This window comes from Phascolarctos cinereus, unplaced genomic scaffold (genome assembly GCF_003287225.1).
Source record: "Phascolarctos cinereus isolate Bilbo 61053 unplaced genomic scaffold, phaCin_HiC Scaffold_726;HRSCAF=1367, whole genome shotgun sequence".
NCBI lineage: Eukaryota > Metazoa > Chordata > Mammalia > Diprotodontia > Phascolarctidae > Phascolarctos > Phascolarctos cinereus.
In genome coordinates this window covers 304,546,444-304,564,433 of record NW_027556098.1, presented here as the reverse complement: position 1 = coordinate 304,564,433, position 17,990 = coordinate 304,546,444, and the positions used below count along the sequence as shown (strand labels likewise).

The window sequence follows — 17,990 nt, the reverse complement described above, 5'->3', positions numbered from 1 at the left end:
GAACGAGGGAGTCGGGAAGGAGAACCCGGATGAACCGGAAGCTGGTGTCGGCGTACCCTGCTCGGGGAAGGAAGTGGGACTGCCATCGGAAGGGCGGACATGGCGGAATTGGCCGAGGCCGATGAGGCCGAACTGCAGCGCCTGGTGGCGGCGGAACAGCAGAAGGCGCAGTTCACTGCCCAGGTGCCGAGATTTAGGACTAGGGAATAAAGGAGGGCTCCGGCGGGGGGAGGGGGGAGGTGCAAATGCTGCAGTGTCCGGGCTACCGGCCGACAGACTGCCGCGTCTAAGGGCGGGAGAAAGGGGCCCTCCGGAATGGGGGAGGGAGGAGGTGGGAGTCGTAGCTCACCCCTCTCTCTGTAGGCGTTTTAGAGGTGATCTAATCCAACCCAACCCCAGCTCCGCTGAGATGAGGCCCGAGAGGGGCAGTGTCTTGTCCAGGGTCACACAGGTAATAAGTAGAACTGTCATTTTAAGATTTGGAGTCGAAAGGGACGTCTTTCACAACCCCGTAAAGGTTAGATATTTTAAAAGAGAGGAAAGAGGTCTCTGGTTTCTTGGAGAATCAGTTGAGAAGAGCTCACGGTGCTGCCACCACGGTGTGCTGGCTGCTGGCGGGGGATGGGGGGGGTCCAGGGGGAGAAGAGATATTCCTACCTGCAGCCCACCCCCAAAACCCTGTGGCAAAACTGTTGAGCTGTGTGGTCTGTGGTGCAGACCTTAGGTATTTTTGGAGTTAAGATAATAGTAGAGACACTAGGTAGCCGGTCAATGACTGTAACCAAGAAAGCTTTCATGAGGCTGACACTTAAATTGAGACTCGAATGATTTGGATAGGCGAGCAGAAAGAATGATAATTATCACAAGGATAGCGTAGGTATGGGGCATTAACGTGCCGTTTAATAAATGTTGGAAGTAGTGGACGTGGGCTGGATAGGTACAGGAGAGCCAGGGAATTTGGACTTAGGTTCACAGATTTAGAACTAGAAATGACTAGCTTCTTCTTTTATGGACCTGAACTAAAGCCCAGAAAAGTTGTAACCACCCAAGGTCACATAATAGTAAGTGCCAAAGCTTGGATTCAAAACCAAGTTTCCTTCCCAGATGCTATATATCTACATCATGCTTCCAGTGGGTAATTGCCCTTAGAGATACTTGAACAAAGGGTGAAGAGAGAAACAAGATCTTGGAATAATCTGGCATGAGTGTGAAAAAGACATTGTGAGTAGGGAGATATAAACCTGTATTAGTAATTTAAGCTTAAAGTGACAAGGATCTCAGACTCATACCTGCATTTTCATAGCCACCTATTATAGGCAAGATAAGTGGCTATGTAAACACAGATATGAGTCTGAGATATTTTGAAGAACTGATAGGAAATACAGAAGGCAAAGGAGAGGGAAGTATCAAAGATGACTTAAAGTTCAGTCTGGTAAAGGGGGGGCAAATGATAGGAAAAGGGAAAACCAGAGAGGAAAGAAAAGTACTACCTGCCCCTCTACCCCTCTCTATAATGACTATCTTCCTCCTTAGGTACACCACTTCATGGATTTGTGCTGGGATAAATGTGTTGAAAAACCAGGAAGCCGTCTAGATTCTCGAACTGAAAATTGCCTTACCAGTTGTGTGGACCGATTCATCGATACCACTCTTACCATCACAAGCCGATTTGCTCAGATTGTGCAGAAAGGGAGCCAGTAGGCTAACCCTTATCCCCATCCTAAGTGAGGGAAATGAATGGAAGAACAAAAAGATCTGTAACTGGACAGTTGATATACCGTGGCTAAGGTCTTCGTGAAAGGGTGAAGAAACTATGACCAAATCAACTATGGGCTATGGCCAAACCTATTTAAAAAATAACAAGAGATATTCAAAAAGTGAAATTTCTTTATTTGGAATTTTGGAATTCCAGATTGTATTACATCATTTATTTGATAAATATGACTCCCCCAACCCTGGTCTTTATTACTTTATTAAAAAAAAAAATCCTACCTCAGGGTTTAGAGATCCCTGACTGTTTGAAAATCCTAAAACACTAATCAAAGAAAAAAATGGGTTCCAATGCTGGTAGTGCAAATGGGAGACACTGGATTTAAAAGCCACCCTGAGCCTTTCACTCAGGAACTGGAAGAACTTTAGAAGCCAAATAAGGCTTAGAAAACTAAAGTTTGGAGTTTAGAAGGCAGTTGAGAGCGGACAGTCCTTTTGCTCCCATATGACCACATACAAGTAATTAGAGTAAACATGACCAAAAATAAAAACCTGGCTGCAGCAAAGACACATTGACTAGAAAAGGAGGCAGAGCTGCTAGTATGAGAAAAGGCTCTTGGCTCACATAACAGTACAAACTTCTAGAGACTCCCCTAACCTGTCAAGTGCCTAGAAGAAACTTGGTGCAAAAGACAATGTTGAAAGAAAAATGAAAAACAATCCAGTTAGGATCCTATTTCCTAGAGGACCACAGAAAATACTGTTTGCTTTAAGTTAGGGGATTGTCATTTTAGAATCTCTTCTATCTCTAAAATCTCTACCAAGTAAGAGGCCTTCTCTTCAAAAAAATTCCTGGTAAAAACTGGCATTTAGTGGTAGTTGGCTAAGAGTACATAAACCGGAGCCAGAAGAGTTAGTAAGTCATATAGATGTCCAAAAAAGGGTAGCACCTACTGGTTAACCAGTGGATGGAGGGCCTTTGCCCAAAGATGTATTTGAAGGTTAATTCTGTAGACTGTAGAATCCCTCTGTTGTACAGAGGCCTTGAGAAGTAATTCATAACTACAGAATCTTAGGTATTTATGTGTAAACCTAATTATATTCCATTGTTATAAGGTGTCTCCCATTACTTTGCCCTTTGTTGTCTATGATACTCCCAATGAGGTCAGTGTTATTCCCATTTTAGGGATGGGGAAAATGAGGCATGAGGTTAAATGACTTGTTTAGGACCTCACAAATATAGTCAATAATGGCAGAGCCAGAATTAGGCTGTTTTTAGTTCTCAGACCATCAAGTAACAGCTACATAATTATATGTAACACTGTAAGTCTGAAGTATTTGTTCTCTTCTAAGTGGGGCAAAGTTTAGCTATATCCATTAAATCACAGAATTTTGGGGATGGAAACTATATTCCACATGACCCCTGCTCCTAACCATACCTCCAAGGAAACCTTGGGACCCTATTTGAAATACCCCTAGGTCCCAATTGAACAAAATTAAATAACCCAACTTTCTTTGCTGGGGTGGGGGTATATTTTGAGTCCCATGAAGGCTGGGAAGAGGCAAATATGTCCCTGAGAGACCTGTATTATTTTGGAGCTGACCTGACTCTCTAGTTAGAGGTGGAATCTGGAATTCATTTACAGACTTGGAGACAAAAACAAGGAAAGACAGACTATTTAAATGATATCTGTAACCAGTGTCCTGAATCCAGTTCAGGGCACACAAATGGACAGCATGGTCAGATTCTAATTTGACCCCATATCAACTAGGACCATCTTAAAAAAACAAAAAAAAAATTTCACATACAATTAAACTCAGGCAAAATTTAGCAGTATGCTGGGAGACTTCTACTGCCTGATTCAGACTTAGGCTCAGGGGCTATAAAGAATACATGTTTATGGACCCTACCCAGTGGGGAAAACATACCAAGAAAGCCCCACTCCCTTCTGGTAACAGCTGCCTGTAGTTCTTATTGCAAGGGAAAAAAGGCTTGTTCCTGTGCCCATTTCCTCAAGTACACTGGGCCAGCCAGAATAGGACTAAAAAGTTCAATATTAAATCAAACTGGGGTCTAGATATACATATCTAATGATCAAAGGCACCAAGGCTGAGAATGAAAAGCCAGGTATGACACCTGCTGTAAGAAGGTCAGAGGAAGATGATCTGGAGTGTTTAAATAATAAGGCCCCACAATGATTTCCTTGTTGAGTTCTTTGGGGTCATACCACCTGCACATGGGGATAGTCAACAAAGGAAAGTCATCTCTCCACACTGTCCTCTTGGGCCTAACGCTTGCTTTCCCCAAACTGAGCACTTTAGTGGGAGTTCCCAGATTACTGGCTTCTGTTTCCTCTGATTTGGGGAATAGTGTGCATGAGACAGTGTGGCTAATTGCAAAAAATAATCTCTTCAAGAAACCTTCATTACAAAAACTAACAACAGTTTCCCCATTACCAATAAAAGGGGATCAAGTTTAACAGGCTCAAATAGGAGAAAATCCCATCAGTTAGGATTTGGATGGCACAAGACAGCTCTCACCACTTGGACCACTTATTCTAACAAGAGAGAGTCTCTGCCACACCCGTTGAGTCCAAGGGGTCACCTGGAAAATGGAGGGTGAAGCCTCCCTCGATTTAATCCTCATCGGAGCTCTCATCCGTCTTTTCATCTGTAGCCACCTTCCAGTTCTTCCGCTTGCTGGTCCTCTCTTGTACCTCACTCTTCCTCTTCGTTGGGGTGATGTGACCTTTCTGATCCTTTTTCCTTTTGGTTTTCTTGGCATCTTTTTCCTCGCTTTCCTCAGAACTACTGGATGCTGAATCATCTGGGTGAGAAGAATCACTTTCTGACTCTGAGAAAGAAGCAGGTTTCTTGGGAGCCTTTTTCCTTGATTTTTTCTTTCGCTTATGTGATTGTTTGCCTTTCCTAGCACTGGAAACCTGAGTTTCTCCTGAGCATTCACTGGAGGAATCTGCAGCTCTATCTGTGGCTTCTTTCTTGCTTTTCTTTTGTTTTTTGTGTGATCGTTTTTTTTGCTTTTTTTTGTGGGATTTCTTTGACCTCTTACGTTTATGGGACTCATGAGCAGATGACTTTTCCTGGGGAGGTGTGTTTCTTCCATTAATAGCCTCTTGCTGATCACTATGAACACAGCAAAGAAAGGATAAAGGTCATAGAAAGAGCATTTTATTTATGCTTTTAATAGCCTGTTTGAGACTTGAGAAATAGCACTGGTTAATAGCCTAAGTGAGAGTTGAGCCTAAGGCTTAGCTTTCAATTCCAACTTGCCAAAGGGTTGCTAAGTGACAGTGATATACTTTCCCTTTGAGGCCTTTAGTTTTATCACCTATAAAATAAGGGTAATAATAACTACCCTATTTCACTGACTATTATAAGGAATAAGTCATAATAATTGCAGAGCCATTTGGAAACACCAAAAAGCAGTAGCCAGTAAAACACATTGCCTTCCTCCTCCTGAAGTAGTCACCAGTGTTTCCGGTCACGGGGACAAAGACAAATGATTTCATATATCCTTTATTCAAAAAACAAAACCACATCCGCAACACAATTTATAAGTCAACATAGGCTGACTTGCTTTTCTTTTTTTTCTTAGTAAACCTACAGGCCTTACCTATCTGTGTCAAATTCCTCGGGATATAGTTCTTTATATCCACTGTGACCCCATCTGTAAAATAATAGAGTGAAATCTGTTAGAGAAATGCACTAGATGTTCAGAAATGAAATAACAAAAGAACACTGAGATTAAAAGAAAAAATAAAGTTTGATAGTACCGATTCATGGAATCACAGACTACAGAGATGGAAGGAATTTAAGAGAGACAGTCAAACACAAAAATGAAGATATAAGAAGTCTAGAGTTGGGGAAGAAGTTCCTCAAAGTCTTACAGCAAATTAGTGGTAAAGCTGGGACTAAAACTTAGGTCTCCTAATTCCCAATCTAGTGAGCTTTCCACTCTACCATGCCATGCTTATTAGTAAATTAGCTGCATTTTTTTTGAAGCACCAGGAGAAAACATTTACAGATGCTGGGCTCTTTTGTCCCTTTGTCCAGTCCTCAAGCCAAAAGAACATTAAATGACTCTTTGATAGCACCAACTCAGGGACAGAACCTTGGAGTGATTCAGTAAGTTCACAAGACATAAAGGATGCTTTCAAAAATGGAACTCTGTCTCATGAAGTAAAAGTAACATCACCTTAGAAATCAAAACCTCTGCATTTGGGCTCCACATCTTGCATTTAATGGCTGTGTGACCTCTGACAAGTCACAAATCACCTCTATTGCCTGAAATTTCCTCATCTCTCAAATGAAATGAGTGACCTAGATGACCTCTTGTGGATCTACAACAACTACAATGGCACAATGGAACTTTAAGAGCAAAATTATTGAGACAGTACTTTGGTCACAAACCTGTCTGGCATGCTGGCCTCATAATTATATAGCTTTCTGTTCCAGGATCGGGTCCTAAGCAAATCGTCTTCAAATGTCCCTGGAATTTCTTGCTTTGTCCTCCAGTAGACTCGATGGCTTTCTTCATCGAAACCATCACTTCGCATTCGGCTAGGGTAGAAAACAGGCCCACATTTAGATTTAGAAATAATTTATATAGCTCCTTTAGGGGACAGGATACAGGGTTTACAGAACAAGCAGAGAGAAGCCCTCACTGACCTAGTATTTGTTAAGAATTATTTTTGTGAAAGGCATCATCTGTTTTATCTCTCTGGGTTATTATTACTTGTTCTACTCTATTCCAGAGCCCAGGAACAAGAAATTGGGTCACTTCTGGACTACTGCCAGTTTCACCCAACCTTCGCTAACAACCAGTCAGAATACAGACCTCTTTCACTAGTGATCAATATCAATATAGAGTGCTCACATTTAAAAGAGACATAATATATTATGTAACTAGAAATGCCATTTTGAATTGAGTAATTAAATAAAAAAAGGAAAAAGGACAGTACTACTAAATGTGTAACTAGTAGACTGCCAAATTTAAACAGAATCTCTTTTAATAAACAAGCCAAAGCAATTTGTTTTTTATATTTATTAAAGCCTGGTTCTAGTGTGGACTTCCTGTACATAATTTTAGTAAGTGGATAACTTATCTATGGGATTAATCACCATTCCCACACAGCCAAACAATTAAGGATTGGTGGACCCCCTACATTCACACAACTCTATACAATCGTATTCTAAGTGAATAAGGCTGAGACCATGTATGACTTGATGATTCAAGAATAGATGAAGCAGATGAAAGAAGGGGCCCATAAGAGACAATTACAAATTGTTAGTGATGAGCCAACTAAAGATACAAATATAAAGATGAAGACTGCAGAACCCTAAGACTCTGCCCATGTTTATGGAGAAATTCTCAACTTTTCCAACATACAAAGATGTTAAGGATTCTGCAGGTAAATGAAGCCATAGTTACAAGTCACTAAATCTATGCATGTGTCTGGATTCATAACATACAGAATGCTCAGTGACTAAAAAGAACTGCCTATGGAATTCTGCCTACTAGCCTGAGGAAACTAAGATGTTTTCAAACACAAGTGGGTGATTTTCAAAACCTTCTTGAGCATTATTTTAGTTCTTGAAGCTGTAAATCCACCTCGAACTCCTGGGTAATATTCTCCTTTGTGTCCCTCGATAAGCATCTTCCATCTGTTTCTCCAGTTCTCTTATCTTCCACATATCTGTCTCCTCCTGAATCTGAAAATGATCCAGAAAAGCAGCAAATAAAAATGTTACTGACAGAAACAACACTATAACACAGTGTTATAATTAAAGGGAACAGATACACCAAGAGAGAATATCTGTTATTTTCTCTTATGAAGACAAATGTTAGTGAAAAACACCACAATTATAGTGTATTACGCTATAATATATAGCCTGGCTTACTTCCAGGGCAGCTGGTCAACTACAGACAGAGAAAGACCAAAGGCCTAGTGAGACCTTTTGACCCTGCAGTAGAATATGTATTGCCTAAGGCACGGAGGTAAGGTGACTTGCCAGGATCACACAGCTAACAAGCTTCAGAGCTGGTGTCAGAGACAGGATTTGAACACAGGGAGTTATGGTTATAAGTCCTGCACCTGATTCCTATGCTATGCTGCTTCTAGAAAATAAAAATGGCTGCCAGAGACAGCCTCCCCCAAAAAACTGCACAGAGAGAGAGAACGACTAAATGGACAAGTTGCCAAAGAGAGGGGGAAAGGGATGGGATCAAGGGTACCTATAAAGGTAATGGCTTTGGTGAGAAGAAGCCTTTCTTCCTTCGAGATGAGAGTAAAGGAGGATGGGCTAAAGGTGATACAGTGAAGTTGTGAGACTTGGAAAAGACAAAAGGAAATTCACAGCAAATGGCTTTAATTTTCTCAGTTAAGTAGGAGTTAAGGCCCTCTCTCCATAGACAAAGGAAGGCAAGTGTAGGAAGCCTCTAAGATGACACAAGAGATACAGAGTTAATCAGGGAAGAAGAAAAGTATCCTGACTCAGGATTAAGAACCTTGAAGAAATTTTCAAACTTACATTTGCATGACTTTCCCCAGCAACATTCAGCAGAAGATGGAGACAACCCAGGCACAGGGCCTGGCAAAATGGGAGCAGCAATCAGACAAAAAAGCAAAAGGTGAAAGGGGAAAGGATAGTGTATAGTTAATTACAGGTCAAGAATGTGAGAGAAGAGTGACAGGCTGGGAGATCAGGGAGGAATGAAAGGAATGGAGGTCATGATGGTATCTTACAAGAGATTTAGGAGGAATGAAAGAAGGGGAGAATAGAAGAACACGTCGTTAGACTGAGGTAGAATGCAAGAGTTCAAGATCGTTAATATTGTACATTTATGGATGACGACAAGAGCTTTAATCATTCTGAGGTGAAGTAAAAATACAGGTCACAGGAACTGAGGAAACTGATGAACTAAGAAGCCATGGTATTTGAGGATATAGTGATATATAAATATCTATACGTATATAGTGAAGACTTTGAGGAAGAGAACTAGAATTTGAGCCAAATAATGAACTTATATTGAATGTAATGTATGATCATAGTAAACAATGATGATAGATTTAGAGCTGGAAGACACCTTAAAGGCCACAGAATCCAACTCCCTCATTTTACAGATGAATAAACTGGGGCCCAGAGGTAAAGTGACTTGTCTGGGGTCATATAGCTAGGCAGGTCTTCTTGACTCCAAATCCAGCATTCTTTCCATTGTACAGCACTGCGTCACGTTATCCAGTGTGTCATAACTAGATGGAGTGACAACTTTAAAAAATGGGAAAATAACTGGAGACTAGCAGATAACTGCAACAAAGATCTGAAACAGATCTTCAGAATTCAGGATCACAGCTTTAAAGTTGAAGAGACCTTAATTAGGTCTCTATTAGAGATCACAGGATCATAAATTTAGGGCTAGTGTGAACCTCAGAGGCTGAGCCTCACCCCATCATTTTACAAATGAGGAGCCTAAGGGAGAGAAATGAAGTGATTGCCCAGGGTAAGATGGGAAGTGTAGCAGAGTTAGGATTTGAATTCAGGTGACTACAAATCCAGTATTCTTTCCATTGAATCATGCTGCTACCTCACATTGTATCTTGTAACTGGAGGGAGTGACCCTGAAAGGAGAGAACCTACTGAATGATGGTGAAAGAAAGACAAAGTAGTCACAAAGAACAAGTAGTGTGCCCATCCTCCTCATAGCCTCGTGTACTGAGGGGCACAAGAGAAAGAGCACCAGTCCTGGAAGTTACCAGGGGTGTAGTGTCTTCCAGAAGACGCCCAAATTCTCTAAGTGCAAGAATATGGGAAGAGAGTGAAGAGAGAAGTCTGGAATGAAGGGAAGTTGGCTAATAATTGTATGGAAGAGAAAGGCAGAGAATGACAGGAACTGGGGAAGGATCAGGCTCAGCTGGATAGTGATGAGACTGAAATGAATGGCAGAAGACAAAGGGCTTTTCAACTTGGCAGAAATTACAGCTATTAGGGAGTTTTGCTAGCCATAGGCTGGGGGAAACAAATGACTAGGGCTCTCTTCCACTATGGTCCTTTGATTATGGAAGATAACTACGGGCTTTATTCTTTCAAAAATCATAAAAGAAGACAGTAAGGAAACTGGGCTGGTAAATACCTGGTGATGAGGTCCCAAGGGGCCTGACTATGTAACCACAATCAGCACCAGTTTCTTTGCCTCATCCCAACATGTCAGGCCATGATGCACACCCAGAAGATACCCTGCATATACAGCATGCACATGACTCCTGGTCATGCCTGGTATCTAAGGTTTTGGTTCTGGATATGACTATAATGACAAAGACCTGGAGTTCAGGCACTTGCTATGCAGGGCTGATTAGATGGTGCTCTCCACATGTAATGGTGAAGAAGGGAATAGTAAGTCCTTGAGAAAGAGAGAGCCCTGGTGTCAGAGGCAACCTGCTTCTGCCTTCACCGATGCCAGGCTCATGATAATGAAAGCTTTGGTCACAGAGCAGGGAGGAGGAGGTGCCAAAATAAATGCCTGAGTGTCATTGTTAAAGCAGTTTCTTAGGAGAGGAAGGCTCTAAATTCAGCCCCCAAGAGGATCAGGGCTGGCATGACGCCAGATTTACTCCTACTCTCAGGCTAGTCACACAGTCACATTCCCTGCTGTTGCTTATATACCTCTTTTAACAGCCTTTTAGATTATAAAACAATATATCACGAATCTAAGAGTCCTACATTAAATCAAAACACAGAGTCCTAAAGGAAGCCCTGTCAGGGACTGCAACACTGTCTTCCTACCTTATTGTGAGCATCTGTGTGCCGAATAACATTTCTCAAAAGGACTTTCCCCAGAGGGATCCGGGACATTCTTTAACCTGAAATGTGTAGAAATACCATCATAAGAATAATATCTCCTGCAATACATTACACTTGCATGTTTTTCAAATGTATCACATCCATCATTTCACCTGAGTCTCACAACAACTCTCTGAGGTGGGCAAGTAACTTTCCCTTTCTGGGCCTCAGTTTCCTCATCTATGATGAGGGAATTGGATTAGATTCAAATTAAGATCACAAGATTTAGAACTGAAAGGAAACATATATATTTTCTAGTCCAACCGCCTCATTTTACAGTTGGAGGAACTGATTTAACCTTTAAAGTTTTTAGTTCTAACAAACTGCAAGTCCGTGAAATAAGGAACAGATATTCCATCTGACAATTCAAGAATGTGGATTCCACAGATTTAATTGTCTGCCCAAGGTAAATAAATCAGCGCCAACGCCAAGACCAGAACCCACTCCTTCTTACTTGCCATCTGGTCTTGCTGGGCACCAAATACTCTAATCAGCAAGAGTTGGGGTAAGTGGTCAACAGCAGCTGTAACATCTGACACCCCTTAAGCATATCAATCAGCTGGAGCCCACTGTTTTCCCTTCAGGAAAATTTTCATTGCCTATGGTATAAGCAGACCCCAAAACACTAACGGACAAGTTCAAAGTTCGCAAAGGATAGTAGGGCCTTGAGGCCCGATTCCACCACCACACACCGCTCCTCCTCCCTTCCAACCCGCCAACCCCGAAGAAATCACTCCTACACTTGGAGGAAACGCAGAATCTCGGTCCTGAAAACTTTCCGAAAACACGTGAAGAGTACCCGGGGTCAGAGGCAGCAGCAAGAGCTAAGCCTCTCTAATCTGGGACCTGGTTCGAATCCCGACCCTTCCACTTACGACCCCACCACTTACGACCCCACCCGCACTTCAGACCTTAACGACTTCCCTCCTCTGGGCCTCAGTTAGTGCGTCTACACAATGGGGTCAGGGCCTGGCAGCCCCGGAGACGCCCAGGGGTCGACAGTCCACCCCAGCTGCCCGAATGCCGGCCCTACTCTCCAAACGCGTCGCCCCTCCCTCGGCAGCCTTGGGGGCGTGGGGGAGAGGGTCACCGCCCACTCACGGGGTCCCTCCCCCACCGGAGCTCCGACCCCTTCCTTTTCCCCCCAAACTCCGCCGAGCTCCGTAGGATGCTTTGAGATCCCTCCGTCGAAAAGCGGCTGGTACACCGCAGCTCAGTGGCCGGGATCCGGGCAACGCCGGCCCGCGCCCACACCCGCCCCCGTACCGTGAGCTCCGGCGTCCCGGGGCAGACAGGGGAGGGAAAAGCCTTGGGCCACCTTCCAGTCCTTGCCGGAAGTAGGAAGTGCTTCCCGAGTGTACCGAGAAATACTTCCCCTTCGGAAGCGCTGTAACCCCCCCTCCACCCCGCCCACGAGAGTTCCCGGGACTCTCCCCGGGCCAAGGGCGAGAAAATATTGCTCTAGGGGCATCGGTATGATAGCTACCCCAGAGAAGCAAAGCCGGTGCTAATCGGAGAGGTCCCCAACCTAGTATGGGCCGAAGTTGGCCCCGGAACCGAGTGCGAGGAGCTCGGGGACGCTGGGAGGTCTCCGGGCCCAGTTAGGCGTCGCACCGCGGCAGGTTGCCCTGGTAACCGCGGCCGCGGGGGCACTGGCATCGGACCGTGAGTGGGTCTGAGCAGGCTGGAGGTCTGTTTCCCCAGGAGTTAGACGAGGTGGTGGGTCAGGCGCTCCAAACCCTTCCCTTTCTCTCTTTCCAGGAAGTCTTGACAAGAAAGGGGAGGCAGAAATGAGGGAGCGGTGGGGGGGGGGTAAGAGAAACTGAGGCAGGAGCTGGAGACAGCTCTGACTCCATTAGGGCGGGCATAGAGATGATGGGAGCGAGTGTCCCCTCTGACTTTGGACTTGGGGGGTGGGGCCTCAGGATGAGGAGACCCCCGCATAGAGGGGACCATAAGAAGAACTTAGGGCGGAGGCGGGGCGGAGTTGAGAAAGGGTGGAGGGGCGTTACGGAGAATGCTGGTCGTGCCAAATGGTCAGTCCCTGCCCTACTCCTCCCCCAGACCAAGAGAGAAGGAGGTGGTAGCAGGGACTTGCTGTTCCTTGGAATCAAATGACAGTCACAGATGGGACTAGGAGTAGGCAAGATAGGCGCTGTAGGGAGTATCGAGGTGACTGAGAAGGGGGAATTGCAATGAATACTTTTTTAATATTCATTTTTATAAATGCACCTTTTTTAACGCTAGGAAATTTCACTCAGCTCCGTATCAGGGAAATAAAATGTTACAGTTAAAGGCTCACAACTTGTGGTATATAGTAACACAAGGGGAATGTGCTGTGCAGTTTTCAAATGGACAAGGGTTCCATTTTAAAACCTTGCCTAACCCATACAAATGAATTAGCATCTTCCAAGTAACCTTTCCTCAGGGAGGGTATGTCTTTTCCGCAGTTTGGTAAGCCCACTCGCTTCCAGGTCATGGAATCATCACCAAAAGGTTTGCTTACCCAAGTGACTCAACTCTGGAACCTCCTAGACGACCTAGCTGAAAGTGACCCTGAAAGTTATGAGAAGTTCATTCAACAGCAGCTGAAAGAAGGGGAGAAACACTGTGCTGCCCCTGAGCCACAGCTCTGTTTGCAGACCAAGATCTTGGTTCGTAGAAAGGGGAGGCTGAGGATGGGGAGGTTTCAGATGAAATGTTTCTGTGGCTCACATGTTTATTTCTACCACAAAGTAGTATTTCAAGGGAACTATAGCTCCAGAATAAGAAACTAAATGTTGATGCCAAAGATGGTACTGATCAGGAGTTCCCAAATAATTGAATGGAAAAAAGCAAGTGCATCCAGGGGATTTTCTCCATGTAGTTCCTTTTATCCAAGTCAAATTCCATTAAATATCTGGGAAAGAACCATAAGTAGGATTGGTTCCTACATATGGGGAAGAAACCAGATACTTTATTCTCATTTGGAACAAGACACACTGAACCACAGAATTCCAGAATACTAGATTATCTAACTCCCACCTTAAGTATGTACAAGTATTTGTACAATATCCAGTCTGTTTGAACATTTCCATTGGTCTAAGGTCTAAGTAAGTCAAACATACTCCTGACACCCCCATTTTACAGATAAGGAAAATGAAGCTCAGCAGGGCTAGGTAACTTTCCCACATAACAGCTCAGAAGAGTCAGAGGAAGGGTTTGAACCCAATCTCAATGAATTCAAGTCCAATCCTCTTTCCAGTATACCAACTTGCACAAAAGCTAGGATTCTCTTGCACTATGCCTATTGTGACAGTATTATCCACTGGACTTCTTCTCTTATTGTCTTCTGCTTTACATTCAGCTCTCCTCTATGACTTTTCTTGTCTACACTCTGAAGTTCTCACCTGTTTCTGCACCCAGATTACAGAAATTCAAAGAAAAAGAAGGCTCCTTATCAAAAAATAGAATAACCCTTTCTTCTAGAAACTTTCTTCTTACCCAATCTTGGAGAAAGAGTGAAAATATTCTGATTTAGTTTAGAGATCCTTCACTTCATATTTGTAGTACTTCCAATCTCGAGGGAAAAGTAAGGTTTCCTTCCTCAGTTGATCACACTCAAGTTTTCTAAGGGCCACTAAGCCAACTCAATTTGTTCTCCCTTCATTCTCATGAATTATAGGGGCACATCATGCAAATCAACTACACAGAATCAGCCCCAAGCACTACCAAGACAATATGAGGAACACTTCAGAGGGGCTTGATAAATGCTAGTTGACCGCAGCCTCTTCAGCAGTGTGCAAAATAATAAAAGTAATAAGGAAATGTTTTGTTTCCTAGAAACCAGAAGAAAAAGTTTTATTCATCAACCTTTGTCAGTGGACAAGGATCCCAGCACCCCAGTCAAAGGCAGAGCCTGTACCTTTGAGTGTTGGCAAGCCAGAAGATGCATCTGAGACGTCAGGTATATAAAGTCTCACAGCTAGGCTTTTTATTATTTTCTTAGCAAGCAACTAACACTCAATAGATTTTAGCAGCAAAAGTGTATTTAAGGTATAATTTTTGTACTTCTAACAAACATACTGGAGAGTTATCTCCAGTGTTAACTGAATATACGTAAGCTGTTAGTTTAATTTTCTTACATACTCGGGCAATTACTGTTCTGACAATAAGTTCTAGTGGGAATTTTTTAATGCAGTAGTACTATGGTGGAAATTCTACTTTTGGGGCGATGTAGCTTAATTCAGGCTATTGGGTTAACACTGTTACCTGACAGTACCATTAGAGAAATAACTCTTTGTTAATTCAACACTGTTTGAACTGCCTAGAATCATACACAGTTATCGATGTTGCCTACAACCCTGCTGTTCTCAAAGCAGCAAAAGATGATGAAATGGAAATTGATCAACTGATTCACCTTACAATGAAATGCATTGAGGATCGATATCAATTTACTCTTTCCCATTCCTATCACATTACAAAAACCAGGAAGAAAGGAAGCCTCCAAAGGATGAAAAAGAATTTGATGGGAATCCAAACTGACTCAACAGATTTAAGTGAGAAAATGAAGAAAGGTAAGGAAATTTTTAGTAAACACTAATGTATGCAAGTTGACAAGTGAAAATTAGACTTAAATTGTATTTGTAAAACAAGAACAGATGGAAAAGAGCAGGTTGAACAAAACAAATAAAAATACAACATAGATAATGTTGACATGCAGCCTACATGCAGGTTTTTTTACAGTACTTTACTGCATTTTAATTATTATAATCTGAAATATATCCCTTTTGTGCATCAAGAACTAACACTTGAGCAGTTGAGAAACTGTAGTGTGAATAACCAAGATGACATTCCACAACTTTTACTGCCAAAGGACCATATTCCAAGCAAACAAGGGTGTCTGATTGAGGAAATTTCCAGTAGTGAGCTCCAAGTTGAGCTGAAGACTCCAAATTATAAGCTGACAGTTGTGGAGGATCAGAATGGAAGACCACTGAGAATTGAGATGAAAGTTGAACTTCCTGGTCTTAGCTCTGTCTGTGACTGTGACCTTAGTGTTTCTAAGGTAAGATGAAGAAATAACAATGCAAAAACAGAAATAGATTCTATTTCTAGATTGCAAAAACAAATGTATTCAATTGATGTGATTCTCTCTTAGGATGACTTAGTGATTGAGGTCTCTGAGAAGTACCGATTACAGGTAGATCTTCCAGAAGCGGTTGACACTGCAACAACTACAGCAAAATTTGTCACAGGGAAAGCTACATTAATCATCACCATGCCAGTCCTGCAGTAAAAGAGCAGGTGTTAGGCTTTTATTGTTCTACCACTGAGCTCCCATGAAGACATTAAAGGCTTTTGTATCATAGGTAAGAAGGGGTGATATTAAATACTAATTTCAGATTTCATAAGTTTTTATAGCATTTGCATCTCTCTTCAGATTTTAACATATTTCCTCTACTCTGTTGTTCCTTTACCCACAAATGGCCTGGCCCCTATTTTAGACAACTGAAACCTTAGATGCTATAGCATGTTTCCTTTGACATTGACAGCAATCACAAGTACAAATACTAGTTGGGAAAATAAAATGAGGGGCAGCTAGGTGGTGCAGTGGATAGAGCATGAGCCCTTAAGTCAGGAAGACCTGAGTTCAAATTCGGCCTCAGACCAAACACTTCAGTTGTGCTAGCCATATTTTATGTTCTCATCTGGGTTTCTCACAGAATTGAAAATGATAATTCTTTGTGGATAAATGTATAAGGAATTTGTTCAGCTTGAATCAACAAGCTTTTAACTCCAATATATTTGCTTTTAAGTGTGATTTATAAATACCTGCACTCTGCTTAAGCTTAAAATCCACAATGCTGGGGCAGCTTGGTGGCTCAGTGGATAGAGCACTGGCCCTGAAGTCAGGAGGACCTGAGTTCAAATCCGGCCTCAGACCAAACACTTGACATTTACTAGCTGTGTGACCCTGGGCAAGTCACTTAACCCCAGTTGCCAATTTAAAAAAAATCCACAATGCCCTTCTGTCTTCATTCTTCTCCTTCAAATATTGCTCAAAATTCACCTCCTTTTAGAAACTTTTCCTAATTATACACAATTAGATTATACCTTTACTCTGCATTTTCATGGCACTTGTAAATACAATTTGTTATTAATCTGTACCTGTTAGTATATTGCTACATATTTACTGGGTCTTTTGATGCAAATTCATTATATTTTCCTAAATAAAATAATACCTTGCATTAGTACTCAAATGCATCCTTAATTGACTGATATGGATGATCCCTCCCTCCAACAATACCCATCCTATCCAACATTTATCAATGCTCTCATCATCTAAGTTTGGTGCTTGGTAAGGATTCTCAGCTTTTTTGTCGTGGAACCGTTTTGTAGTTCAATAAAGATTACAAAATGTTTTTTAAATTCATAATTGAAAAAATGCTACATCTCAGCTAAAGGTGAGAATAAAGATATAATTATTTGTCCCATCCAAGTTGAGACCCCCCTGAAACTCTAGAGGCTGTACCCACCTGGGGGGTAGGAGTGGGAAAGGGTTCTTTCTTGCTTTCTCTTGACATACGTGGATACCAACTTAGCACTCAAGCTATTTCTCAGTTATCCTTACTCTTGACATATGACCAGGTCATCTTTTTTAATCACACATATCATTGATGACATCCTTTACCATGTATTTCAGCCTGCTCACACACACCAAATTCCTTCCATTGCTATCTATTTGATTAATTCTTCAGACTGTATAGTATTCTATGACTTAACAACCATACAATTGATAGGAGTACTAAAAAGATAGATCTTACTTTCACTGACTTTAGGGACATTAAAAGGAACTCTGCAATTTCCCTTTGGCAATCCAATTCGTTCTATTTAATTTTAAGCCAAACTCATTCATTTATACATTTTTGTTATTAATTCAGTACTATCTTATCCAAGATATAGATGCTGATAAACAAACTTTATATTGGTCTGGCTAATAGGCATGTTTTATCCAGCGAGCATGTGGATAGACCAAGTCTTTCTAGTGTTTTATCTCCTCCAGGAGTGTTCTAGAGCTTGAGGCAACCATTGCCCAAATGTGGCTAGAACATGATTAAAATGCATTTGGGAACTATTTAACCAAATAAAGATACATTAGAACATAGGTGTTAATATGCAGTTTTCTAAATCAGTATGTAGCCTGGGAGGGATCCTTATGTATAGTCATTTCTGTTTGAGTTTGATAACCACTGATCTACAGGACCATTCTATTCACCGAGAATCCTCTGCACTTGACAGCTGTTTTGACAATAGTCAATGTCTTTAGCAAGCATCTTTAACCTGAAGTTCATGACCAGATGCATTTTTGAACAGTCATTCAGAGGTCCTGGGATCAAATGCAGGTCACTTCTCAAGCCTATTTCTTTATCTGTAAAATG

The 17,990-nt window shown here is 42.1% G+C and overlaps 3 protein-coding genes across 7 annotated transcripts; 2 read left to right on the top strand and 1 right to left on the bottom strand.

Moving 5' to 3' along the window:
• Window positions 1-14: 14 nt before the first annotated feature.
• Window positions 15-1,953, top strand: TIMM8B (translocase of inner mitochondrial membrane 8 homolog B). The gene is given in 3 exon segments (XM_020989766.2): window positions 15-65; window positions 67-183; window positions 1,534-1,953. Coding segments are annotated over 3 exon segments (321 nt in total). The 5' UTR covers window positions 15-29; the 3' UTR covers window positions 1,702-1,953.
• NKAPD1 (NKAP domain containing 1) lies at window positions 1,870-11,923 on the bottom strand. Of its 4 annotated transcripts, none has more exons than XM_020989760.2 (6): window positions 11,836-11,923; window positions 10,513-10,589; window positions 7,343-7,443; window positions 6,142-6,291; window positions 5,345-5,398; window positions 1,870-4,854 (listed from the first exon to the last, which is right to left on the bottom strand). In XM_020989760.2, exons 2-6 carry the CDS (start codon window positions 10,579-10,581, stop codon window positions 4,347-4,349), a joined length of 882 nt encoding a protein of 293 aa, XP_020845419.1. In that variant the 5' UTR covers window positions 10,582-10,589; window positions 11,836-11,923; the 3' UTR covers window positions 1,870-4,346. The 4 variants fall into 4 exon arrangements, with proteins under 4 accessions (XP_020845419.1, XP_020845420.1, XP_020845421.1 ...); XM_020989761.2 differs by lacking the exon at window positions 11,836-11,923 and adding an exon at window positions 11,481-11,819; XM_020989762.2 differs by lacking the exon at window positions 11,836-11,923 and adding an exon at window positions 11,310-11,441.
• PIH1D2 (PIH1 domain containing 2) lies at window positions 11,829-16,940 on the top strand. 2 transcript variants are annotated; one of them, XM_020989769.2, is made up of 6 exons: window positions 11,829-12,259; window positions 13,020-13,223; window positions 14,392-14,515; window positions 14,880-15,125; window positions 15,351-15,616; window positions 15,710-16,940. In XM_020989769.2, exons 2-6 carry the CDS (start codon window positions 13,047-13,049, stop codon window positions 15,845-15,847), a joined length of 951 nt encoding a protein of 316 aa, XP_020845428.1. In that variant the 5' UTR covers window positions 11,829-12,259; window positions 13,020-13,046; the 3' UTR covers window positions 15,848-16,940. The 2 variants fall into 2 exon arrangements, with proteins under 2 accessions (XP_020845428.1, XP_078012982.1); XM_078156856.1 differs by lacking the exon at window positions 11,829-12,259 and having other exon boundaries at window positions 12,999-13,223.
• Window positions 16,941-17,990: the final 1,050 nt, after the last annotated feature.

Bases quoted from the DNA above. Each gene is read 5' to 3' on its own strand.
- NKAPD1 (XM_020989760.2), bottom strand. From the start codon at position 10,581: ATGTCCCGGATCCCTCTGGGGAAAGTCCTTTTGAGAAATGTTATTCGG. The intron at 6,292-7,342 runs GTGGATTTACAG...TTTCTACCCTAG, and splicing joins ATATTACCCAGGAGTTCGAG to CCGAATGCGAAGTGATGGTT. The intron at 5,399-6,141 runs GTTTGTGACCAA...ATTATTTTACAG, and splicing joins GAGGCCAGCATGCCAGACAG to ATGGGGTCACAGTGGATATA.
- PIH1D2 (XM_078156856.1), top strand. From the start codon at position 13,005: ATGTCTTTTCCGCAGTTTGGTAAGCCCACTCGCTTCCAGGTCATGGAA. The intron at 13,224-14,391 runs GTTCGTAGAAAG...TTTGTTTCCTAG, and splicing joins GTTTGCAGACCAAGATCTTG to AAACCAGAAGAAAAAGTTTT. The intron at 14,516-14,879 runs GTATATAAAGTC...TGAACTGCCTAG, and splicing joins AGATGCATCTGAGACGTCAG to AATCATACACAGTTATCGAT.